This window comes from Dromaius novaehollandiae, chromosome 3 (assembly GCF_036370855.1).
Source record: "Dromaius novaehollandiae isolate bDroNov1 chromosome 3, bDroNov1.hap1, whole genome shotgun sequence".
NCBI lineage: Eukaryota > Metazoa > Chordata > Aves > Casuariiformes > Dromaiidae > Dromaius > Dromaius novaehollandiae.
Window position 1 is genome coordinate 46017498 of NC_088100.1, and position 27942 is coordinate 46045439.

The 27942-nt window shown below is 38.8% G+C and overlaps 1 protein-coding gene across 1 annotated transcript; it reads right to left on the reverse strand.

Annotated features, from left to right (window-relative positions):
* Positions 1 to 1595: 1595 nt before the first annotated feature.
* Positions 1596 to 27456, reverse strand: MCHR2 (melanin concentrating hormone receptor 2). Its single transcript, XM_064508099.1, is given in 9 exon segments — positions 1596 to 1652; positions 1655 to 1928; positions 2852 to 2971; positions 13126 to 13335; positions 21126 to 21163; positions 21165 to 21275; positions 22010 to 22090; positions 23026 to 23170; positions 27407 to 27456. Coding segments are annotated over 9 exon segments (1086 nt in total).
* Between the last annotated feature and the right edge of the window lie 486 nt (positions 27457 to 27942).

Here is a 27942-nt window from a genome sequence, read left to right on the forward strand (position 1 = left end):
AAGTCACCTTGTGTGCGGACTGTCATTTATGTAGTTTAAATGACAAGGTCTGTAGGTAGAGATAATATTTGGCTAGTTTTTATAACTGTGAAAAGTAGACACCCTTTTCAGATCTGAACAAACTTGTGTGCCAAAATCTTCTCACCTTTTTCCAGCTATCCTATTGGGTTTAATAAAGATATTTCCCCTACTACAAACTATCTTGAGTATTCCCTTAGACTACTATAACAACATCCCAGTTCCTTGATGATGCATTTTCTATGCAAAGCTGGTTTGGAAGCATGTAGCTCCCTGTGGGTCACTGGGAAACCCAGCCCTCCCCCTGTGAAGCACTGTGTCTTCTTCCCTGTTTCATGGCCCCTGCAGTGGGTCGGCAGATCACCAAGCAGGACCTCAGAGAGGGACCTCCTTAGTGCTGCCAATGTGTGTGTGGATAAGAGGCCCACTTGTGGTGGGACAACAAGCCAGGTGAGTGTCTGAGATTCACCAGGTCTGTAAATAACAAGGAGATTGCAGCAATAAAACTCTGGTCCTAGTGAAATGCTATCTTTGCCCTCTAAAGTGGTAAGTGAAGTCCTGAGATAAGTGAAAGTTTGAGAGAACATGACAGAGGACCTGGGTCCAACAGTGTGATGAACACCAAAACTGTGAAAATCTCTCAGTAACATTAGACGTTTCAACAGAATGCCCTTTTTGAAATTTTGCTGAATTAGCTGGCAAGGTCCTAATAATATGGCTTGATTACATCCTGGTGCTGGAAGTCTTGCAACTGAAGTGCTGACAAAGTGCTAGCCTTTCCTACCTTCCTTGAAACCATCAGAGCGCAAGCACCTAGGCAAGCACCAACTGTGAGACCAGCATTGAGCTTTTTCAGGACTAAGCAACCTTGCTAGGGCTGTCTTGGAAGCAGGGACTTCGAAAAAAGAAAAGCAAGTGCACATGCCTGAAACATACAGTTCTTTCGAAAACCTAGGTTTAATATTTTCCAGTGATGTACACGGTGAATTCATTTCTTTGCTTGCAAGGACATGTACAAAGGTTAATTCAAAAGTATTTTTTTCTCAAAAAAGGCCTTTTATGTGTCTCCCCTGCCTTTAATAGCTGCAGGAGTGAGTGCCAGATGACACAGCTGTGGACAGGATAAAAATCAGCCCCCTTCTGAGTCATCAGTAACAAAGTCACCTTTGGTCATTAACTTAGAGTTTCCATGACTTCCCACACAATGTCAGATCCTTGATGCACATATAATTCCTGCCACAGTCATTCTATCTTCTTAATACCACAGGACTACAGAGTTTTAAAAATCCACTTTTGTGTCCATATATGTGGCTCATCTAAGTACAAATCATCATTTAAAAAAGGCAATGGCACAGTAACAGAGAATATTCTTGCAGAATATCCCTCCTCTAGGTGGTCTAACCTTTCAAACAGTGGGTCAGATCCTCTTTTCACATTAGCTTTACACTGATGTGACCAAAGTGACAAAGCAACTTCTGAATTGTGCTTTGATGAAGGGAGCAAAATCAGGCCCGGCTATTGTAATGAGTAACATAGGTACTTGCATCATGCATTTTTCTTGGAAGATGACCCTCTTCTCAAAAACTTGACTTCAGAGTGTCTTTGACATGATTAATTTCCCGTTCTGTCATTCTGTCACCTTGACTTCCACGTTTATGCACTGCTGGAGACACTTCCAAAAGTTCCCACTAGGCAGGATGTAGAGAAATGGATTAATGCTGCTGCTGGCGTAGCTGAGGCAGGAGGACACACAGTAGCTCACGTAGAAGGTGAGTGTCAGCTGAGAAATCTGAATATTCAGGAGCTGTATCACCTGGAAGGGGGCAGCGCTTACCACAAACACGCTGACAAGAATGAGCACCATCTCAGTGAGCCGCATGACTCTCTGCCTGGGGATGCTGGTGTTACAGCTGCAAAGCAAAGAAGAATCCTAAGCATGGAAATTCAGGGTAGGAAAATGATGGAACATGTGCGCTGAAGAATGGCTGCTCTTTGAGACCAAATGCACCTGCAATACAACCAGGGCCAGTTCTCAATGACTTTATTTTTTTGTTTGCACATTATTGTTTCTTCTGCCTAGGCTGAATTTGACTGTATGCCACATGCACATAGAAGCTGCTGAGACCTGCTTATGCATGTTTCCTGAAATACTGACAATTATTTTCATTCAAAATTCTTGCCCTTTCTCAACATTGGAGCTAGATAGCTTTGCATGCTTATTTAATTTATTCCTACACTGTTTTGATTACAATTGGAACAGAATTATCCAGTTAAAACATGACTGTTGTGAACTTAAAGGAGACCTAAAAGTAAGAAGCAAAAATTATTCCTGTTTGAGGAATTTAAAACTGCAGTGAAATACAAATGAAAAGCACCATTTTCATGGAAAATTGGCACAAGTTGAAATCCAAAATGTGTAGTCCTACAACCAAAGTACACTGACCTGGAAATACTGTTACAGAAAATGGGGAATTGTACCTCAGCTATTTCAAGTGCTGATTATCTTTTATTGCCTAGGCTTCCTGGGGCAGATGGTGTCTCCCTCTGTGCATGGTGGCCAGGGCTCCTCATGGTTTCTGGCCTTCCCCTTCCTCCAGCCATCCATAACTTCCTCCTCATTGTTTCCCTCTAAGCGATTTATCTTACTCCCTTCTCTGAACCCTGTTCTTTATATATTTCCTGGGAGCCTAATGTAGAGTCTGAAGCACTGAATATTGCATGAGGCAGTGCCTAAGGGCTGTTTTAGGACCATTCCTTTTGGCCTGCTGTATATAAATTCTTTACAGCTTGAGCAGATCATGCGGAAAAGGAAGTAGCATGAATGATACTTGACCTTCCTGCTTTCTTGTTTTGCTGATACATCTCCTATGTGGAACATAAAATTAAAGCATGGCGAATAAATATCAGTGGTAAAGGAAAAAAGAAGGTCATTATAGTAAGGTAATGTGTATACCTGTAAAACAAAATGCAGAGAGAACAAAGTGTGATTGCACGAAGACAATCCCATAACTATAAATAAATACAGATGATGATTTTCATAAAGTGGTTGCTGATTTGGGATTCTTGACTGGAAATATGTGAGGCCTGTTTTTCAATACTACCTGGTATCCAGACCTGCAAGTACATTCCAGGACAAAAGTATATGTTCAGCACTTCTAGGAACGCTGTTGACTTAATAATGCTTCCCTGAAATAACAAGACTTTTATCAGTAATAATGTTCCTCTAACTTTGGGCAGATGATCACTTCTGAAAATCCCCAGCACAGAACAGAAATATAGGGTGGGAAAAGGTCTCCACCAATCTTTTATTTTGAGGCAGGGCTAAATATTTCTAGACTATCCCTGCCAGAAGTTTTTGAAAACCGCCACTGATGGGGATTACATAGTCTTTAGGTAGCATATGTCAGTGCTTTGCAAACTTTACCATTAGAATACAACTAAAATCCATCTTTATGTGGTTTCAGGTTGGCTCTTCTATCTGCTATCTTCCTTTTAATAATAATAATAGTAAAAATAAAGCTACTTCTTTCATGCCTCACTCATAATTATGATTGCGAGTAAGACTTGTTTTTGTTTTGAATGTATAGTAATAAATCCTTCCAAAAGATCAATTGTGAGCCTGACACAGCACTCCAGAAGACACCTTATCATCAGAAAAATAATCACCTATTTTCTCACCAGGTACTACGTATGATAACTTTACCTTTGATGTTTTTATGACGTTGTGGCGGACTGATGAATGAATTTTTTGCCTTAAACATTTCTTGGTGCATGGGGTGCAGGCAGGCCACAACCCCGAACAAGCCATCTGTCCCTGGCGGAAACAGGACTGGGCTGCTGCGACCCCTGAGATGGTCTCCCTGCGACCACCTGGGACACACCGAGCCTGCACTGAACGAGACCACAGTCGGGCAGAGACTTTGGGATCTGGACTGTAAATTATTGTCCGTTTTTAGCACAACTTCTATAAAACCTGCTTGGCATGAGTGGCTAAATTTGCTGAAGCCTTAGGCCGCACTCCCTAGTACAGTGAGAAAGGGCCCAGAGCTGCTGCAGGCGGGAATGATAAGGGAGTTACCAGCAATTTGCATTCCTGTGCACTGCTGAAACAGTGCTAATTGCTGGAGTTATCACCTTCTTTGTCAGGACCTTGAGAGCTAATGGCTGGACCCAAGAATGGAGACACACCTGTCAGCAGAAACGGCAACAGTAAATGGCCTACCTAGGGACAGTGATGAGACCCAATAAGGAGCAGGAGACCCCAGACCCAAATATTACTATTGGTCTGAACTACCACGTGAGGGGTGGGAAAACTTAATTTGAAAAAGCGAGAATTGCCCAGGGATTTCTTTGTTCGGCCCCCCCCCCCCCGCTCCCTCTCCCGGCCCTCGCTCCTCGTCCCTCGTCGGAGGCACCCAGCTTGAGCTGTGATTCGAGCGGAGTCAGCGGAATATCATCGGCCTCGGAGTGGTGGTAGCTAGCTTCCTCTCTCCTTTTCCAACTTTCCTCTATCTTTTCCCCTTACCCTTGTTCCCTTTTTCCCTTTGCCTCCCCTTCGCCTTCCCCCCCCCCCCACACGCCTTTTCTCCCCACTTCGTGGAAAATAAAGGTAAAAGGTTGTACGATATTTGACCGGTTTTAGCGTCTTAATCTCGTCCTTGGGATCGTAACGAAACCCTCCCGATACTGGATCGGGACAGACGTGGTCACATATTTTACTCAAATTCCATCTGAGATCCACAGTAACCCCCAAATTCTGTTCTGCAGAACTACTGTCTATCTGCTTTTTCCTTTTTTTGTGTGTTTGTGCACTCCTTTTTAACTTTCATATTTTGTATGTTGTCAGTGAATCATTTCATTATGTTTGGCCTTTTCTATGGTTTGTCCAGATAACTATAAATTATATCTCTTAGCTTTTCCATCTCCTAGCTGTTATGTGTAAGCTTTTTTCAGCATTTGTATAACTAGTAAAAATACTTGCAAGCCGTTATCCAGGAAAGAATCCTGTTAGTCCTCTGGTATTTTGCTAGTGTGGTGATGAACCGATGATCATCAACTTTTGAGTATAGTTTTTTCAATCATTTTTGCATCATTAGTAATCTTACACCATATTCCCTAGCTTGTCTGCTGATACTATGTTAAAATTAAAGCTAAGTTGTTGATATTTTTTCTTCAACTGGAAGAACATCCATCAAAGGAGGAAATTAGATTGTTTTGTTATACTTTGTTTCTGACACATACAGAGAGCTTTTTCCTGCCACCTTACAGATTGACAGTTTAACAATTTATTCAACTTACTGAATTTAGGTCCATTGTTTATATCTAGCTATTAGAATCTGTTTTTACTGCTCTTCATACTTTTCTTTGTTAAAATCTCTGATGTGGAATTAAACAATTCTTTTACAATTGGTAATGCCACCCAAGAGAGGATGAACTAGACTGAATTCCTGAAGTCCTTTTATAGCAATTTTTCTCTGATTTCTGTCAGGTCATTGGGATCTCCCCTGTCCTTCTTGAATCTTCAGCAATGAATTTCAGCAAGCTTTGCTGATGTTAAAATATTTAACTTCTGTACTGCAACACATCTTTTTGGTTTTTTTCTGATGCTCTTAAGTTACAATTCTTTGCATTAAAAATATGATTGCAATTTAATTTTTAATGGACCAAAAAAGGCTCAAATACACATTTTTAGGCTATGTCTACTTAAACAAGTAGTGCAGCCCAGTAGTGAAAGATCTGCAGAGTGCAGTATAAAGTGCTGAGGACCTGACATATTATACTCATGTCTGAGGGTTTAACTCTGGATTATCTCTAATTGGGTCCTGTGGATCGAGGACTTGGTATGCAGTAGTAGTTGGAGGGCAGCAGCATACAAAAACCATTATAGTTCAGTGTTAGTGCAGTGGTATATTTTACAAAAGAAAGTAAACCATCTATGAAGAAATAAGCTGCCTTCTATTATTAGAAGTAAATTTTACCTCCTAAAAATAAAAATGTAAAAAACCTAAGAACTAATGGAAAACTGTCACACAAACATGTATTTTAATTTCACTGTCTGTAATATGAGCTCATCCTGTGCTGTGTAGGTGAGTTTCCACCAACACAGCTCATGTCACCAGACTCCTGGCTCAATCCCCCAGCAGAGGGGTGATGCTCAGCAAATTGCTGTCAACTTAAGGATGTGATCAATTATTGTTCCCACTCCTGCATGTGAGGAGAGGTGTACCACTGAGGTTCTAGCCTGGCTAATGGCTACCTGTTGCCACCCAGCTTGTCAAGAAAACAAGTGGTAGCACAGGTGGAAGTTTCCCAGCAGCAGTCTTACTGCGCTGAAGGCAGCCTCAGCACTACTGAGCATCTCCCGGTTAATAACAAACAAGAGAGCTAAATGAAAGCTCTTGAATATTGAAGTGTTCCCCCCCCCCCCCAAAAAAAAAAAAGAGAGGAGGAATCTATGGGACATTTTTTGCAGAAAATATCTATTCTCTTTCAGCTTCTATGATACAGTTCCACAGTTTTGTTCTCCCCTTTTCAACTATATCACTCATGCCTTTTCCATGCATTATTTTGGAACTGCAAGAATTTTAGGCAGCAGCAGTGAAACACAGATCTCTTGTGGGAATTAGATTGACTTCTTTCCTTTCAAAAAGACTGAAATCTCTGAATCACAGTCACAGAAATCTTTCGAAACTGTAATTTTATGAAATTAACTGAAAATGAGTGATTTACTAGCAGTTCTAAGAAAGACTAATCATCAGGAATGTAAACAATACTTGGAAACCATTTTCTTAGTGATTAGCTATTAGCAACTTCTCCATTCTACCAAATTCCATGCTGATGACTTGTGTTAGAGTCTCTAAAACTCCTACAGCTCAAAGGGATAAAACTGAAAAATGTGTAAGTACTGGTGAAGTTTTCACTGATTTTTCTGCTTGTAGAGCAGACAAAATTGACATTCCAATAAAACAAAACAGTCAAGCAAGTATAGTATCAAAGTAATGATAGTTTCAGGTACTGCCTAAGAAATATGCCTCACCCTGTTCTAAAGGGTTATATATGGTATCTCACAGTTGTGCTCAGATGCTTGCTGTTTAAGAATGCTGATTTGGAAAGTACATCATTCTTGCAGATGGCATTTTTTCAGACACTTATATTTCCTGTGTATTTCTGAACCAAGACCATTACACAGGTAATAACTAACAGAAGAGACTAAATCTCCGTCATTCTCAAGCCATGCCTTAGCTAGAAGTGAAAGACTTTCTCTCAATTTGTGGAATATTTATGTCGTTCACAATTCAAGGGAAGAAAAAATCAGAAAAAGCACAATAAAATCCTGCAGTAAACAGCCTTCAGAATAACACTTCTGTCTTAAAAGTATTTCATGAAAGAAAAACAAGTGTAGAAATGTAATATTCGGTTGATCAGACAGAGTATTAGAAGGAAAGAACAGAGTTTTATGGTATTTGATGGAATTCTAGATTTACATTGTTGGTTTGTTGGTTAAAATCGTATGAAGATATACATATATATATACACACACACAAAATCTACTGCAACACGTGCAGACTGAGCCCTGCATTTTGCTTTCAGGTGCCCTGGTACATATGTACCTTAACTCTACTGTAAACAGGAACACTGTTGTGAATCTTCTCCAGTGTAGCTGAGAGGAGAAGCTTATTAAGTTGAAGGATGTGTCTGCCACACTGAAACCTTGAGTTTAAGGGGGGCTGACCTGTTGGAAAGCAGCTCTGCAGAGAAAGACCTGGGAGACCTGGTGGACAACAAGTCAACCATGAGCCAGCAATGTGCCCTTGTGGACAAGAAGGCCAATGGTATCCTGGGGTGCATTAGGAAGAGCAATGCCAGAAGGTCGAGGGAGGTGATCCTCCCCCTCTGCTCAGCCCTGATGAGGCCACATCAGGAGTACTGTATCCAGTTTTGGGCTCCCCAAAAAAGAGACATGAAGCTACTGGATCGAGTCCAGCAAAAGGCTACAAAGATGATTAGGGGACTGGAGCATCTCTCATATGAGGAAAGGCTGAGAGAGCTGGGCCTGTTTAGCCTGGAGAAGAGAAGACTTAGGGGGGATCTTATCAATGTGTATAAGTATCTGAAGGGGGGATGTAATGAGGATGCAGCCAGACTCTTTTCAGTGGTGCCCAGCGATAGGATGAGAGGCAACAGGCACAAACTAAAACACAGGAATTTGTGTCTGAACATGAGGAAAAACTTCTTTACTATGAGGGTGGTTGGAAACTGGAACAGTTTTCCCAGAGAGGTTGTGGAGTCCCCATCGTTGGAGATATTCAAAAGCAGCCTGGACATGGTCCTGGGCAATGTGCTCTAGGTGACCCGGTTTGAGCAGAGGGGTTGGACTAGATGATCTCCAGAGGTCCATTCCAACCTCAACCATTCTGTGATTCTGTGATTGTGTGATGGAGCCTGTAGAGCTCTGGGCAAGTCTAGGTTAAACCATGTGCCTACTCACCCAGGCTTATAGTCTCTACTACCCATGCCCATTAGCATGCTTCTTTTGGCCTTTCTGCTAAAATTGGTGTTATAATACTACTTGGAGGAATGTATATGAAGGCAACCAACACCAAGGTACACGGTATGATCATCAGCACCAAGATGACACTTTTAAAGAAAAGCTATTCACATATAAATATATAGTATATATAATGTATATAGTATATTTATAGTGTGTATATATATATTTATAGGAGCATAAGCTCGCAGTTAATATTGTAGCTAGCTGTGTGTCATCTTGAGCAAAGCCATAAACATGTGGCACACTTCTGTCATGTTCTGTGTATTGGACAAGGGGGGAAATGTATCTTAGAGTCTAGGTGCTCCCTCCCATTTTTCTTCCTCCTTTTGAATATTTCTTAAACTATTGTATTTGATATCCTAATTGTCTAACATTATTACTGTGTATGATATATTGTCACAATATAGTATATTGACACTATTATGATTACTGTTGTTGTTAATTAGCATCAATTATCACACTAACATTACATTTTAATTTATTATCCGAACTGAGTTAAAACAACCTGCACTTAAAATTGCCCCAAGAGGCAGCAAAGTGCATTACCATGCAAATGGTAGACTGCTCAGAAGATGGAAGAGATGGCTTTTACCTTTTCCTCTGGCTCCATGCTTGTGACCGCATGAGAAGTGAAGCAAGGAGTGAAAGAAAAATGAATATGAGGAATGAGTAAATTGTTCATGGCATATAAAGTGGTTCTGGTTTTAACAATCTGAAAACATATGGCTTTCTGAGAGATACAAACCCTCCCTACCAGTGATACCTCCTGCCTAAATATTTCTTAGAGCAACACTATAACAATGGGCAAATCAGGAACAAATTTTCTCATACCCATCAGTCTCACCTGCTGCAAGCACTTGGACCACCTACCTGTTTCTTGTCAGCAGTCACAGAGCTGCTTGTTCCAGATTTATGTCCCCAGGTTCACCTCTCCATCTGTTTGCCTGAAATCTTAAGGGAGTAGGATAAATAAATGTTTATGCAGCCCTCAAGATATACTGGTACCCTATGTAACCCTCAGACTCCAGGCCCCTTTGCTCAGGGAACTTGTCCCACACAGAGACACTTTGCAAACAGGACATTCACAAGAAGCAATTATTTATTGGCTATTTCACACAATAGATAGCTCAGACTAGCAAGTTACTAGGCTGAGCATTAATATTCTCCCCACCTCTCTGTGGTATCCTTTGAGACTCTGATGGCCAGTTGTCAGTCAGGTGGTGATTGTTCAGCCATCTCCTGACTCCATTGTTTTTCTTGAGCATTTTATATCTTTTCACGCCAGTGTTTTTCCTCCTGAAACCTTGAGCTGTCAAAAATTGTCACCTCAACAAACCTCCCTGTCTGCAATTTTGCTTTTCTTGTCATAGATGGCTTTACTCTAGGTACCCTCTCACAGCTTAGCACATGGCAATTTTCTCAGAAGACATTATGCAAGGTTATGGCCAAGGTTATGCGGCTGAGCTATATCAAAACTAGGCCTTGGATCACAGACAGCTGAACCTCTGAGAAGAGGGTTACACCTTTTCCAATAATGCAATTTTGCAGAAGAAATAGTCAGAAGCAGGTGCGCTCTGTTGGAAGGGAACCAAACAGTAGCACTTTCCTGTGACATGCTCCAGTGTATTCATGTATCAGGGAATAAGATACACCTCACAGCCTCACTGTCACGTGAACCAAGTACGCCATAGATTTTGTCAGCTACATTTTGTGTGCAGGAACAAGGAATGATGTGACTACTGAAGCTGCATCAGTTATTTTGGACACTTCAGGTTTTATTTTATTTTATTTTATTTGTTTTATTTTATTTTCTTATTATACTTTTTTATAACTATATATTTATAATCATATTATATAATATAATGATTAAATATGTAACAGGTATTATATAATATATATTTTATATATAATATAACATAACAATATATTTATAATTACAGTTTTTTAAATCTTATTTTGGACACCTTAGCTTTTTTTTTTTTTTTTAAGTACCATAGACCAAAAAGTTCCTTTGCTGTTTTAAAATCACACTAGTTAATTGCAGTGTTCAGTTATTAAGGCCAGGTGGCTTGTTAGAATGCTCCAAGTAACAGCTTCAACGTAGAACATCATACTGGACCTTCTTTTTGCCCATCTCACCATCTCTCTTGTCCCACCAGAGACTGTAGCATAGTAGTATAGTGATATTTGGGATGGAGAAAAAGCTGTCTGCAGTGCACACAGTTCTGATTTCACTTAGACCAGATTTGCATAGTGATATTTTCATTTGACTCTCAGATTTAGTCTTGTTTTACACGGGGGTAAATTATGTTAGGACTGTTGTCTATGTGTGCATATGTGTGTCCTCTGTAAGAGAAGAGTGCTGTGAGTTGCTTCTCAGGAAGTTTTCTTTCAGCTGATAGGCAAAAATTCTGCTGCCAAGACTTCATACAGGTTTAATTTGTTAGACTTGCCTATGACATAAATGTGAATCTCTATTAAAAAAACATGTTTGATATAGGTTTGGGAAACTTTCTCATAAATTTTAATAGGCTTACACAACTTGCATAGTTTTTACAGCTTGTTTTTTATTCCATATTAAACTGAGTAATGAAAAGCAAACTTTTATACATTGTACCCCTTATAAATTGACCCTTACAGCTCCATGGAGAGAACAGCTGTTCTTGCCACTTCTTAAGATCTTACAAAGAAATTTCCTTTTCAAAAAGAAATGCTGAAACACTAAAGTCTCTGTTAGACCAATGCATGACACAATTCATTCCTGTTATGAGGGAGAGGATTTATGGGAATAAAATCATTATCCCAAACCATTATCCCGCAATATGATAGATATTAATTTGGATGTGGTAGTCACTGTATGCAACTCAGGCTTCTTTTGGAAGTGCCTTCCCAGTTCTGGTCTGCTTCTCCCTCCTTTAGAGGTGCTTTTGTTTTTGGAAAACCTGAAAGAGAACATGAAGCTGAGTGATGCTGTATTAGCCATAGCATTTACTAAGGTGTAATTTTATGTTTTTTGCTTTTTTGTGAATTTGGGATGATTTTATTGTCAAATAAAATCTGATAAACTCGACAGATTTTTTTGCAAAATAGCTGGTTTAATCTTTTCAGCTAATGAAAGTTTCTGGATACATTCAGAAGTCCTTTTCTGAAACTATCAGGCACTAAACAGTTTGAGATCTTATTATGTGAAAAAAAACATTGTTTCTCTTGCCTATACTTTCATAATTGGTATTAGCTGTTATAAAAATAATGGGAGAGAAGTAATTTGAAGAACTTTCCCTAGGCAAGTATATTTAAGCTGGAAAAACTTGCTTCAAAATAGAAATGAAGTCTGAGGCTCACACTCCATAATTACAAGAATTTGTGAAAAAAAAAATGTCTAATTTAACAGCTCACTTGGGAAGTAACCTAATTTTTATACCTTGTTTTTGATATTTTGTCTTTCCTTACTTCCTTAATACTTACCTATCTTTTGCATAAACATTTTTCTCCAAACATCAAGGTTAGAGGTACTACTACGTGTAAATTCTTTAGGAACATAACAAAGGCCATCTTTTCTCACATGACTCAGATGCAAATATAAGAACAGAGCTTCTCAAATTGAACTCTACAGGAAATGGTCAATTTTTGTCACTTTTTAACTGCATGTTGACACAGTGAGACTTTTAATATCATGCATTAATCTACCCTCTGAAAAATAGCAAGAGTCTAACTGGTACAAAATTATTTTTAACTTTCAACTTTCTACTGTCTGCTACAGAGTTCTATTCTCCTGTAAGTTCTCTCTCCCTCTCCTTTAGTGACAACTTTCCACTTCCACGGAAGTGTACTATCTTGTATGCTACGAGTTTAATATGCTTCCCATTCCCATATTGTTCATTTATGCAGTTCATATGTCCAATCTTGTCTCTTGAATGGCCTCTTATTGTTCTATTAGTGCTTCCTGCTATGCAGGAAAGTTTATCTCTCTGTTTTCTTCATGCCTTCTCTGACATCTGAAAGACCTCTTTGGTCCAAAGCAGACTTTCCTTTTCTGAACCTGGTTACTCTTGTCCTAAGATCAAGACCATACATAAGCTGTTTTTGAAATCTGTAGTTATGATAAAAGCTAAGATTGTTGTTGTACTCTGCATTTTAATAAGCTTTTTTTAAAAAAAATAGCAGCTATTTATAAAAATAGCAGATACAGTAGGTTTCCGCAGTTTATCTTGAAACTGATTTTTGAACTGGATGTTAACATTAGTCTAGTTTCAGTGGCATCAAGCATTTACTAGAACCTGAACTTTTAAATGTAAGCCCCAGAACAGTACCACTGGTGGTAATTAGTACCCTTTAAAGCCTTGTGCATAGCATGGTGCTAAAGCAAAAATTAAAATACTTCTATCACCTCTACAAACACCAAAAAATGAATCTACAATTTTCAAACAATTATTAACCATGACTGCTGACATTCTCATTCTTGAGTTATCGCAGCTTCACATGTGACTTACTCTTTTTGAAAACACATTCACACATTATTGCCATTGGGTATAGAATGAGAATCATAAACCACATACCTGTCCAGACTCATTACAGCCATAACGGCACTGCATGTAAACTGGTTGCACGTATCCAGTGAGGTAATGATTGTACAAAGAAGGCTGCCAAACACCCACTTGCCTCCACATGCCCGCTGGTGAATGAGAAAGGGTACGCCAATGATATGAATCAAAGTTGCTATAGCCAGATTGCAGATGTCAATATCTGGGATAGTTTTCTTCTGAGTACTGAAATAAATTGGGGGACAGGAAGATGATTACTTGACATAGTTACTGTATGTGTTTCCAAATATGTTTGATAGAGCAGACCACAAAATTGGTCTGCCCACAGATAAGTACACCCTCAGAGCCACTATTTTAGAGTCAGGGGAAGTTTGTCAAACCAATGATGTTTCAAGCTAAACATTTGAGGCTCAGCAAAAATACGTTTTTCATGACTCTGGTTTCTAGTGAGGTTTAATGGACTATTAAATTTATTAACATCAGCACAATTACCCATATCCTCCTTTGAAAACTATAAAGCATTCAAAAGAAACACAGGTCTGGTGGCCATAGGTATTTCAGAAGTATGAACCTCTCTTAAATAAGAGGAGATAACAAAGCCTTCTGATGAAGCACATGATATGCAGTTAACCAAGTGCTGAATCTTGCTTAAAGATGCAGATAGGAGGTTCTCAAGTGCTCAAGACAAAAAGGGAACTGCTGACAGGTAAAGATCCTCTGGGAAAAAAATAATATGTGACCAAATACTTTAAGACAGTCTCAAAAAATTTGTACCTGTGTAAGGAATGCAACTGAATTAAAACTGTATGCACAGTCTTCAGCTAAGTGTTTGGCTTTGCTAATTTCATAATGTCCTTATTATATAGCCTTCAGTGAAATATGTGCTTTCTTAGCTCCCTTTACCAAAAGTTAATTACCCTAGCTTATTTAGGATCCCTAAGATAGGCCTGGAGGAATGTTATACATGCAGTTAAAAGAATTCCTGACTTTGAATGACCTTATTGCATAAAATATTGAAAGAAGCATAAAGCAGCTGTTAAGAGCACCTATATTTATAAAATATAATTTGAGAGCTTTCTTAAAAAAGGTCCTTATCTACAGTCTTCAGACACGAGTGATCTTGCCTAACTTCATTTACAGATCAGATGTCTAGTCTAAGCTATTAGTTTAGGTTTCCTCTGGGGTCAGTGGAGAAAGAGGGGCAAATTCAGAGCTTAAGTCCCTCCTCAAGAATTTTTGATGGCTAAATGTTTCATAGCATCATAGCTGTATTCTGAGCAATCACTCTTTCTTATTCTTTCTCCAGTCAATATCTCTAATCCATTGATTTTTTTCAACTTGCTCTAATGTAGTAGGTACAAGTTTATAATACCAGGTGGACCTGGCTGTGCACAACTCACATTCAGAAGGCCATCATTTCCTAAAAGGACCTATGTGATGAGAGTCCCTAATTTTTTATTTTTCCTGTTGCCCTCATCGCATGTTATAAACTATGAAATAACTATATTTCCAAAACCACAAATATAAATTAGAGGGAACCAGCCAGACAAAAGTATTTATTTCACACATTTTTAATAATGTAAAAATATGATTCACTGTCTTCTGGTTATAATGCTGAAACCAAAGCCAAACATCTATAAATGGTATCTGTTGGCATTAGTGACGGGAGCTTGTCGAGAGAATGATGCATATGCAATCTTTTTCCTCCAGTGTCTTTAGCTTTGTCAGCATTGAAGGATGTCAGATTTCCAGGAAAAAGCAAAACCTGGAACTGTGTTTCCTGTAAGGTGCCAAATGCTAGCATCATGCTCAAACATACAGGTTTCAGAAACAAACACTAAAGCATCTAAAACTGCACATACAGGCTGTTTTATGAGGAAGTTAAAACTTTTTCACTGCCATAGATCTTTTTGTGGTTCATTTCATTCACATTAGCAGGATAAATCACACTAAATTAGAAATTACTTTTGGGCTTAGAGTGAGAATCTCCAAATCTCAACTGTCACATTTTATGTTAACTATAGTCAGCAAAGAATATACAGTGAACAGCTGCCAAACTTCTGTTGAAAGAGAGTACAGTGGATGGCAATGAGACAGATTCTTGAATTATTTAAACTAAAGTGCAGATCTTTTTTTGACCAAAATATTCTCTAGGTGTTTTTGGTTTAGCTGAGACCTCCAAATGGAACTGCCCAAAAGCTTGGAGCACAGGGGAAGGTGAAGAAAATTCCCACCTCAGGAATCCAGTGGTTGACATAAAGGGAAGTATTGCAATGTCCCATGCTTTACACTGAGGTTCAGAAAACTAAGAGTATTTAGATTAGAGCCTACTGGCTAGGACACTTATTTTCATCCAGAATTTTGCATAGTTCCCTGTGGTGACAAACAGCCACAATATTTAAATGGTAACTCAAGCAATAAAATTTATCATCTCAAATCATTCCAGCTGCATTTTGTTGTTCAGAACTTTTTTATATTTCATTAAGACAGTGGTGCTTGCATTCTGCCAACATGGTCACTTTATTGAAAAATACCAGGAAAATGACAGCTATAGCCTCAATTTCAAACTTCTTTCCTGCTTTCAGGGATTTCTGCTTTCCCACTACAGATTTGAAAGCTTCTCAGTCATTTCTCAAGCCACAGGTATTGGCTGGGCAATCCATACTTCTAGTCATGCCAGGGTAATTCACATGGCAAATTATTTACCTTTCCATCTCTGAAACAACCAAGCTATCACATACGAAAAAAGTACAAAAGCACAAATTCTGTTCTACAAAGCCTGTGAATATGTCAGATCTTTAGATAGTCATGTCTCCTCTCCAATTCTACTCGTACAGGTCAAACTCACTAAAAAAGGATTTGAAAGTTTCCAATTCATTAAAAAAGGAAGATTTTTGAGTAGACATGATAATGAAACAACCTATATACTTGCTGTCACTCCAAAAACAACTTTAAGGAACAGGACAAGAGTGTTATGTGTTGTCATCAATCTTTATTTATCCCATCCTGGACATAGGGTCTTCATTAACTGGAAGCTTAAATATTAATGTGGAAGTGATCTTTCAGATCAAAGACAAAATGATTTATTAGTGTCACACGTATACAAACACAAGCAAATGACCTTTCTTCAAATAGAAGTGCAAATGGCATCCCTCATGGGCTCAATGCCTACATCTACAATGGCAGGTAGCATCAGCCTTAAAGTTATCTTCCTGCCCAGGCCTGTTGTCCTCTACCTACAAAATCTAACCACTATCAGCAAACGAGCTTGACTTGGAAGTTTTGCTGAATTTCCATGTCTGAGATCAGTCATCATCCGCTTCCTGCCTGCTCTCATACTTGGAATTTACCTAGACACATAGGCCCTGAGAACAGCAAGTCCAACAGCAGCCCTATACTTAGTTAATACTATCTTCTAGCCCTGTTATGCCTCTAAGCACACATGGTGCTGCCTCTTGGATCTTTTCCATGCATGTTATTCTCCCCTGGTGGTGGAAAAAACTTCTCAATAATTTATCAGGATGGAATTGTGCTATCTTTTCTTTTTTTTAATTAAGGGTTTGATTCTTCTGGGCTGACTTTATCTGTTTGAAACTTAGACGTCTAATGTTACTGAGTCATCTTGGCTCTTATAATCACTCTAGAGAAGCAGTGCTCTGGGGGCAATTTATCCTGTCTTATATACATGGTAAAGATGATATCAGTTACCCTTATGGAGACACCTAGATGACTGACTTGGGCGGTCAAAGTTAGGCTGAAAAACCTCATTCACATCTGCATAACAGGAAAATGCCTGTGTCTTGTAAGACTGAATATTGCTCAGTACCTGTTGAAAAGCTCTGCACATGGCAGCCATTTCTGTTTTACATCTGTGCTTCTACAACTTCCCTCATTCGACTATACTCATCAATGAATACTCCCAAGTAATTCAGCTATCTAAATGGTTGTATCAATGATTACTGATAGCTACATAAGGTTGTGCAAGATATTCTGGTTCAAGGATATATTAGTGCTTAACTGAATTTCAGTCAAGCCAGATAACCACTTACAGACATATATCAGTTCCTGTGCCAATGTCATCATGAGAAATCCTGTATTTCTAACATTAGCTTGTTTTTTATTTCTGAAATAAATATGAAGCAGGAACACAAAAATCATCAATCCGACTGCATGCTGTATGAATGCCGACTCTCAGCTTTTCCATCCCAGTAAAAAAAGCTGCAGAGCACTGGGTACATTGCTTAAGATGTTTTTTGCTTGATTTATGAACCTAAGATTGGAAGAGAAAACCATTGCCACAGAACTGAGTCACCCACTGTCACAGGCAAGAAGATCAGAAGAGACCCTTCTATAACAGAGTAATTTTCATCTCAGAAATAATGATTTTACTTCCACTACCGCTACCGATAGCTGTTGCAGGATATCACTGCTCTGGAGTGTAGAAATCACCTTCCAGTCACCAGCCTAACATATCTCTTGATTGGGGTCTACCTATTTTCTCTTGAACCAGTATTGGCCTTTAGTTTATATAGTCTGTTAACCTTTCTGGTGTATTTGATCTTGTTTCATAGGGAGTAAGCATAAACCTCTGAGCCTTCATTTTCTTCAAATGGGCTTAGGTGAATTTTCTTAGTTCTCCTTTCCTCTGGTTCTAGTAATTGTTCTTTTCTGTTCTTATTTCAGGCTGAGTTCATCTTTCCTGAACACGGCTGGTGAGAATTGCGTTTCAGGTCTCATTATGAGCTTGGAGAAGGGCAGTAGCAGTTCCCTCTTTCTCCTGAAAAGGCACAGCATTACCCATACTAGAGCTGTATGAGCCTATTGTACAGCTTCAGCACACTGACAGCCCACAGTAATCCCAGGACTTTTTTTTTCCTCCAATGTTTTCTAGCTGACAGTAGTCCTTTCTATTTATAACAAAAACTTTTATAACTTTGTGCTTTGGGCTATTAAATACTACCTTATTTCTCTTGTTCTAGTCCCTCCTCTAGTCTTTATCCTGTTCTTTCTGTATAACAGTCTTATACTCTTTCACATCAGCCAAGTTTCTACAGTGTATGTCATTAGAAACACTAGTGATGCACTTTGTCTGCAGGAAAATATGAAATAAAACTGACCCCATGATCAGTTCCTGAAACTTCCCATGCTAATCTATTTCTCCTGAAAATCTGTTCAGGAAACTTGTTTCATTTCAACATCCCCTACTACCATCTACCTTTTAGCCATTTCTTTCTTCATGTTATAGGTCTTGAACTCATTGGAATCTTCTTTAGTTGAGTTAATAACTTCCAACATGATAACATATAAAATCTGATAACACATAAAATCTGTGATTTGAAGGGATTATCTGGAATGTAACAGTTCTCCAAATTTTCTGCTGGAGACTCTACTTTCAGTTGTGAATAAACCTTCTCCAATTTAAGGGTTGGAATGCAAGTAAGAAGTGCTTATTTGCACTTATTTGCACTAATTTAGAAACTGCTATTTTACCACTTGCTATGAGTTACCTTAAAAAAAAAAAGTTAATCTGACAAGCTGTACTTATAATTAACTCAAATTTTATTTGATTCCCTTTTCTCTTTACTTCTGTAACATACTCTTCAAAATTTGAAGTCAGACTAATGCAGCAAATGAGGTTGCCTGGATCACATTCCCTCTCCCCTCACAGAAATACTGCTATCTGCCCAGCAGTTGGTCTGCTATACTCAATAGATAAATTGCTACCTGCAGTTTTGGGGACCGGTTTTCTCAAATTGCTGGGATGAAGACTATCAGGGAGGTCATTCTGGCTGACAGTTAACTCTTGCAGGATTTTCTGCACCATTTTCTTTTTAATTTAATAGCAGCATAGCTCAACTCCCTCTGTCATCCCTCTAGGGATGAAGTTCATTCACATATGTTAGGCCAGATGAAAGTCACTGAGTTGGTAAAGTTTAAATTAAACTTCAGTGCACAGGAATATATTCAATGCAAGAGTCATTAGGAATTTTAGTTATTCTCTTCCAGTAAGTTCCAGATAATATCAACTTAATTTGCATCTTAAAAATGTTCTTCTCTAACTGCCAGACCTGCAAACTAAACTGAGGAGCTGAAATTCCAAGATTCTTTCTTTATCATGTACCACCATCAGTAAAGCATCTGCTACTGTAAAGTAATTAACTTTCTAGCTAATTAGAGAAGGAACCTAGCTTCTTTCATTCTTAAAAAGAATTGACTCTCTAATGCTAACAAAATTAAAATTCATGCATGGGAAAATGTGTTCAGTAAAGAGAGAAGACACAACCCTGAAGCAGAGGTCTTCAGTGGAATCAAATCTGTTTAGTGGAAGGTGAGAATCTGACATGGTTATTTTTCAAAATGCAGCTATACTTAAAATATACATTTATCTATAGAGTTCAAGGTTGTGGCCATCTTTTTCAGTGGTGGTAATTACCACATTCATTTTTTAATGCACTATTTACAAATTCTTTTCCTGTGTGTTCTTTTCCTGTTCATGTCCATAAATTTGAATGCTTGTACTCTTCTCAAGCAAATATGGTTTAAATTATCTTCTTTTTTAAAGTTATTGTCTGTCTCTGTTCCCACTGTCTCTCATATTTTAATTTAAGCTAGACACAGGCTTTTCACCAGGGAAAAAAGTCTTTCTTCCTTCTCAGTTTCCTTTCATTCTATTATTTTAAAGAGCTCATAACTAATTTTTAGAAACTCCATGACTTTTTGTCCTTTTTATTCATTCGTACATTTAAAAAGTCATATTCACATCATGTCTGCTTCAGACATACTATTTTGGCATTTATTCTCTTCTGCATTCTGATTGTGAACTACAACGTTCTTGAGCATAACAAGTGTTGGAACCCTGATAGTTCCAAGGGAAGTTTTCTAAAGCTAAGCAGATGACAGACACCTTGCCCTAGACAGGCCTTTAGAAATTCTTCCTTTACAGCCACAGTATGTAGGGGTGGACTCCATCTATTAATCCTTGATGAGGGTGACACAGCCTTAAACTATCATATTTCCTTATGACAAATTTGCACTGCAGATAAGTCACCTTTTCAAGATACATGCTTATGGACGTAGAGTTTGTGGTACTGTCAGTTAGTTGAAAACAAACCTTTTATTTTGTGTGTGTGTGTGTGTGTGTGTGTGTGTGTGTGTGTGAGTGTGTGTGTGTGTGTGTGTACAAATCTCTTGTTGAAATTAAGAAGCTAGAAGGTATTTTGTTGCACAGAGGAATGTCATGGTCGGATTTTATGACCGAAAAAACTTCAGCAACTTTAGGAACTTTACCATCTCAAAAAATAGCAAAAATAGCTGAAGGTTTGCATTCCTGTCATGTGAGAATCCTGGATCAGTATTAACGCCCTTGTTTCTAGATGTAAGGTGTTGCTGGAAAAAAGTAATGAGTTCTAGGAGCTTGCCATAAACTGGCGAAAGTTAAATAGAGCTCTGTTATAAAAACAATCTGAGGTAGAAGTACAGTCTTCAAAGGGGAAAGAGACTATTTCAACTAATCTTAAAATAATTCTTTAAAATATTATAATTAAAAAAATAAATTCTTAACTCTATAAATAAGAAAACATTCTTTATCCCCAGTATTTCTTAAATTTAATATGGTAGCAAACCTTTTGCACAAGTTATTCTTCTTAGCTGGAGGAAAACATACTGCTAATCTGAATGACGTTATCGAGAGTAGATAAGAGCAATGTCTGGTTGGGAAGATAGCTGTTCATTTTAATGAGAGACAGGGAAAAGGGCATGTATTTCACTTTTCTTGAATATGCTTGAAGTTGAACATGGGCTTAAATTTTTTCTCAGAATAGAAAACGCTAAGCAAGCATACATGTAACCAATGTCTGTATGCATGATTAAAATTTCTTTAGTTAAGAGTACATGCCAGTGACTAAGAAAAACATGAATAACTTGCTATACTTGTCTTTGCTGGGCAGCTCTCTTCCTTAATGCAGTCATTTATTTTTACAGCAAATCTTTGCTGTGACCTGTATTAAATTCTATGCCTTATTATTGTGAACACAATGACGATATTTCCAACTAAAACCTGTTGAACAGATAATCCCAATCAGAGAGGGAAGGACAATCGTTTCTGCAGCACTGATCACCTCATGATGATACTCTCCATTTCAAGATGTGTTAACAAGACATGTGTGCTATTTCAATAAGAAGGCTGAACTTCACTCATTCTTCAGAGAATTTAGTCCCTGGTTCTGTAATAGAAAGACAAAATAAATTATTCACGGACTAATCATTTGAATATCAGTAATTAAGCCTAATATTTAAGTGTACATTACCAGTTAATGATTACCTGAATTTCAAAAAGACATTCCCAGCAAAAGATTTTGTATATTCAGGATTGGACACAAAAGAACTAGATGGTGTTGTTTTCAAAACAAAATCTGTGATATATTATCTCGATTATGATTTACAAAATTTTGCAATCAAGCACGACTTACCTTTTTAGAATCACCACATTTATGTGTTCTTAGAAAGCCCACTGCCCACTTTTTCTCTCACATGGAGGTCCTGGCAGACAACAAGTTGTACATGGGCCAGCAATGTACATGGGCCAGCAATGTGCCCTTATGGCAATGAAGGCCAACAGCTTCCTGGGCAGCATTAGGAAGAGCATTGCCAGCAGGTCGAGGGAGGTGATCCTTCCCCTCTGCTCAGCCCTGCTGAGGCTACAGCTATAGTGCTGGGTCCAGGTCTGGGCTCCCCAGAGAGACAAAAGAGACATGGACATACCGAAGCAAGTGCAGAGAAGGGTCAGTAAGATGATGAAGGGACTGGAGCATCTGTCATATAAGGAGAGACTGAGAGAACTGCAACTGTTGAGCCTGGAGAAGAGAAGGCTCAGGGGGATCTGATCAGTGTGTATAAATACCTGATGGTGGGAGTAAAGAACATGGAGCCCAGTGACAGGGCAAGAAACAATGGGCACAAATTCAAACACAGAAAATTCTGTCTGGAGACAAGAAAAAACATTTTTACTATGAGGGTGGTCGAAAACTGGAATAGTTTTCCCAGAGAGGCTGTGGAGTCTCCAGACCTGGAGATACTCAAATGCTACTGGACACAGTCCTGGGTAACCTGTTCTAGCTGACCCTGCTTTGAGCAGGGAAGTAGGACGAGGCCATCTTCAGAGGTCCTTTCCAACCTCAGCGACTTGGTGATTCTTTAAACATGTGGAACATTAGACAACGATGTTAGGTCCAAACTTTTTCAAAATTGCTTCTAATTTTGTGTATCCATTCTGAGATTCCTAAAGAATCAAGAAGGTTATAGTTTATCAGCTATAAATTAATCTGAGGACAAAGCCATTGGTGTAAGTGTGTATAGCCCATTTATTCACCAGTTTCAGCTATTGCAGCAAAACTGTCTTCTATATCATGCACTGACTTCCCATAAAACACTGAACTAAATAATTCTCTGTCCTTATCTTCAAGATTCTTTATAGCTTGCATCTATCATCCTATATTTCCTCAAGCAAAGACGACATATTTTCCTTAGAATTTTTTTCTCACAGGCTCAACCATGCAGCTCTTCCCTAAGTCTCTGCTTTATTTGCCTAGTACAACTTCAAGCTGTCAGGATGTGAGCAAATATATGAATACACTCTGCTCCAAAAAATTTAGTAAGCCCTGCTGAAGGTCCAACAACTTCAGATGAGGTACTGAAGTGCAAAATTGTCCTGCAGTCATACCCATAACAAACTTTAAGAAACAGTAAATCAAGGGCCAGATTATACTTGTATATTTTTAATCTTAATTTAAGGCAAATTTAGGGCTGTAGCAAACATGGTCTTTATTTCTGTAAATATCAGTATCTAAAAACACAACTACAGCCTGGGATGAAGTATAAAATTCCTTTACCCTTTTGGGAATAAAATCATCGTTTTACCAGATTCTGGTCTTTATGGAAACAGGAGCCACCACTCTTCAATACCACCAAATTAACAGCAGCAGAGTTCTGCTCTTCAAGGTACAAGGAAGGCACTGGATAATGCAGGCATGATTTACCTGCCCAAACCAAGGGGCCCAGGAAGCTACCAGTAATAGGAAAAATTAATCAAAATAAAAAACAGAGACAGAGATTTAAAAAACAATTTAAATATAAGCAGGCTTCTGTTGTCTACAGAGAAGAAGCTTACTTGCAACATGTTCTTTGAGTACAAATAATGGGGTGATTTTTATACTTGTATAACGTACTTAACCAAACATAACCAAGACCTTTGCATACTTTAAGTTTCACAGCAAAACCCTGAAGTAGGAAATAATCTTTTGATAGTGAAGAACATTTGAAACTCAGGAGGCGAATGGCACATGATCATAAATACAGTTATTTATACTGCTGAAGATAAAACAAAGCCAGACCCCTCATGAAAACAATTTCTCTTTGCAAATGTTCCTGAAATTGAACATTACTAAGTCCATAAGGTATATTAGATACATGATCATCACCTATATTTGAGAAAAAAATTCATAGTTTTCAAAAAATAAGTAAGAATGAAAAAGTGGAAAAAACAAAAGACTTTTTGTTATTGGTATAACCTCCCATTCCCAATGAGTGATCAATCTAATGGGCATTTAATGGTAAAAACTATACTGGACTAAAAATAAAATTGTGCCTGGTTAATGCTTAACTTCTATGAAGTCAATGAGAGCCAATAAGTAAAACGCGTTAGCTCACCTAAGCTTCTCAACTATAAAAGAGAAACTCGCGTACTTAACATTGCCAAGACAAACACAGGTATGCCCTCTTATTGGCCCTAGTGGCTCTAATTCTTTATTGTATCTCACTTTCTACAAACTCTATTAAGGAAGAAAACTCCTGCAAGTGTAACAAGACCTGTAATGGCTTAATAAGTCAGGGTAACATACTCAATGCTATGATGATGACTTCTGCCCCTCTTACACTCCACCCTGTCCTTTCTTCTACAACATGGCAAGCCACCATCTCCAGTAAAATCAACAAAGCTCTGTTACATAAAGAACTAAAATTATGGGAGAAATTCAACCGGTAATTATTCATCACTTAAGGTCACAGAAACCAGCTGCACACAAATTCACCGTGACAGTGATTTTTGTTTCAGAAAAAGTCTGAGAAAAGAGGAAGCTGACTCTTTGGTTGCTCAAGTATGACAGAATGAGTATTTACAACATTAAAGTAGGGCTTCGTCTTGAAGTCTGTATCAAACTGGCTGTTGAAAATGAGTAAGGATTTGCACAAAACAGTTGTGGAACCTCTTAAAGTGGGTCTTTAAGACTTCTCTTGTATAAATAGAATAGTTACTCTATTGAAGTGTTTATTCCAGGGGCATAATCCTTTGCTTCACTTCTTGTATATAGATTTGTTCCTTATTAAATATCTTATATATAAATAAGTAGTTCAGACACTTAAAACACAGGGAATTTATAGTATAAATGTATTCCTCCCCATAACTGCAGGGGATTATTATAGGAGTAAGTGCACACTAACTCTAATTTGCTTTTATTAACAAATCATACTTTTACTAGAGGAAAAATCAGTCAGGAAGAGTAGTTTCTTTTATCCATAGTTTAGGCACCCTAAAGCAATAATTCCTGGTGACAGCGTAATCAAATAAAAACAAAAATGTCACCTTTTTATTCAATTCCATTCAGTTACAGACTGATTCCTACATGGAAGAAGCCAGCTGTGCCATTTAACTATTGCTTTGATTTAAATTTGATGTCATTTATAATTATTCTCAGTTGCTCTGATGTCTTTGACATGATCAGATTTTGTCTGAAGAGTATGATCATATTTTGCCATTACAAGGTTCACCAGTTCTCCAGCTATTTTAGCGTTAACTTGGAATGTTGTGAGACATAAGCTTGTCTCATTTTAGTCAGGGAAAGGCTTCTCTGAGCTTGTTGCTTTTTGATCCTTTGCGTTGCTCTTTTCCCCATTGCCTGTATTCTAGAAAAACTAGAAGCTGTGGATTTAGTTCTTGCCTCTGCGACTGATTCAGTGCATGACCTCAGGGGCGTTTGTTGTGTCCTTTGCCACTTAGCTAGTCCAACTGCATAATGCAGACAGTTATGCTGTTTTTTTTTTAACCTCAGTGAAGTAACAGAAAAGCCAGGGAGGGAATATATTCTTTATGTTTTATTCAAACTACATTTTACAAATGGCTCAGTTATGATGCTATACAGTCGTAAGGGGTCTAAGAGAGAGTGGGAAAACCAAAGCGGAATAACTATGGGGGAACCTGTGCTTGCACAGAGCTAGTGTGAAGCTGACCCGTACTATTGTCAGTGGGAGCTTTTAAGGCATCTTTACTGTTGAAGCAGTCAAAGCAAATAGCAGCTGAGAGGGTAGGATGGATCAAGTTAATCTGCTGACACAAATGTGAGTTCTCTCACAGAGAGTGACACAGAGAGTGTGCCAGTTTACCTGTGTACAAGCCACATTTTTCCTGATAAGAAATACACTTTTAGGAGGAAAAAAGAAAAAAAAAGCATGAGATTGCTCATAAGCAAGGCTGGATGGTACTAACAGTGGGGTGGGCGTGGTTGTATTAAATCGAAGAGCAAAGGAGAGGGAAGGTAACCGAGCAGAGATGTACCTTTGGCACAAGTCCTCAAGAAGAAACACAGACTGCAGAATATCTATCTCAGTTTTGTAAAGCATAGCTAAGACAAGTCCTTCCACCTACATGCAATAAGCCCGTCTGTACCAAGATGACAAGGAAATTTGCAATGAAACGTTACTGCTTAGGGTCATGCATTTACATCCTTTGCAGCTGAAGACTCTAAGTATGAAGCACCACATACATTTAAACAGTTTCTGTAGTTTTTCATATGAGTAGATACTGATATTTCCCATTGCTTGGACATGGTACAGAGTCTTAGAATGAGCAATGAACTTGTCATCAAGCAAAATGAGAAGGCAGAAACATTAACCTCTGGCTTATTTAGGAGCTGCTCTGCTACTTTAACCTTTGGCATGCTTACAGAGCCAGGAGAGTCGCTACTTATGCTTCTTCTGTGTTCCTGTTTCACTGGGAACATTCAGTCATGGAATTTTAATGACACTGTAACAGAAGGTCTGCTTGGAGAATTTGATGTAATACCAATAAAAATCCAATGGAAGAATTGCTTTCATGGAATTTTTCAGTAAATCCCTAACTACTCTTTAGACAGTACTACCAAGCAGATGTTTATTTCCATAATTCTGGTGAATGTACCTGAGTCAAACTACTAAGGAAGATATTTTTGTTGGTGTGATATAACTTGACTTCATTTGAGTCCAAATCAAAATGCAAATCAAATAAGGCAACATCTTAGGAAGAAGACTATATTTAAACAGGATAGCCTTGTCTCATTTTTAAATCTGATCTTAATGCTTGAGAGCCATGCTGCACAGTAGCCTTTAAAAATCATCTACATTTAATTTTTGACTTAATTCCTCCTGCAAAATAAAAATATTTGCTTTCTCTTTAATAAAGAAGCAATGTTACTATGAATGACCAGCAGAAAAGTCTATCCCCACTCATTCCAATGACCAGGAACAAATGGAAAATTATTAAAATTCTCTTTGTAAAAGCTGAACTCCTGACTCAAAACACACCTGTCACTGTCGCTGCCCAAAAGGGGTCATTTAGGACGACCTCCCTCCCCTTGGGACCAACGACCAAGTTCGTGATGCCCTTGGACTGAATTAAGGTGAAACGACACCAGCCAACCAGTTTTATGATTTATGAACACAAAGATAAGGCATGTGGTCAAATATGATAATTCAATGGCGGTTACTTCAACTAGCTAGACAAGTCCCGTGCCACACGTTTTGAACAGATCTTACCAAAATTCAACAAAAGAGAAAAAGAGAGAAAGAGAGAGAGAGAGAGAAAAAAAAAAAGATATCACCACCCGTGGATCCAGCAGCGTCCCGTTGGTCCTCTTGCTTTGGGAGTCTCGGCAGGGGGGGGTCCCGTTTGGTGGTGGGTGCGTCCTCTTCACCCTGGGTGTAAGTTTTAGTGATGCGCGTGCAGTAATTACAACTCGAGCAGGGTCCGACCCTAGTTTCCCACTGAGAAGTTCGGAGCCAAATCAAGGCAATGACATGCGTGCAGTAGCTACAGCTCGAGTTGGGTGCCTCCAAAGAGGGACCCCAAACAAAGAAATCCCTGGGCAATTCTAGCTTTTTCAAATTAAGTTTCCCACCCCTCACGTGGTAGTTCAGACCAATAGTAATATTTAGGTCTGGGGTCTCCTGCTCCTTATTGGGTCTCATCACTGTCGCTAGGTAGGCCGTTTACTGTTGCCGTTTCTGCTGACAGGTGTGTCTCCATTCCTCGGGTCCCGCCATTGTCTCTCAAGGTCCGGACAAAGGGGTGGTAACTCCAGCAATTAGCACTGCTTCAGATGCAAATTGCTGGTAACTCCCTTATCATTTCCGCCTGCAGCAGCTCTGGGGCCCTTTCTCACTGAACTAGGGAGTGCGGCCTAAGGCTTCAGCAAATTTAGCTACTCATGCTAAGCAAGTTTTATAGAAGTTGTACTAAACGGCAATAATTTACAGTCCAGGTCCCAAAGTCTCTGCCTGATTGTGGTCTGGTTCGGCGCAGGCTCGGTGTGTCCTGGGTGGTCGCAGGGAGACCATTTTGGGGGTCACAGCAGCTCAGTCCTGTTTCCGCCGGGGACAGATGGCTTGTTCGGGGTTGTGGTTTGTTTGCACCTTATGTACCAAGAAAAGTTTAAGGCAAAAGTTCACTCATCTGTCCACCACAGTCGCATCCCACAAATCTTTTCTTAGCCTTCCTATTTTCTTGTTTATCAAGCCACCATCCTAAAA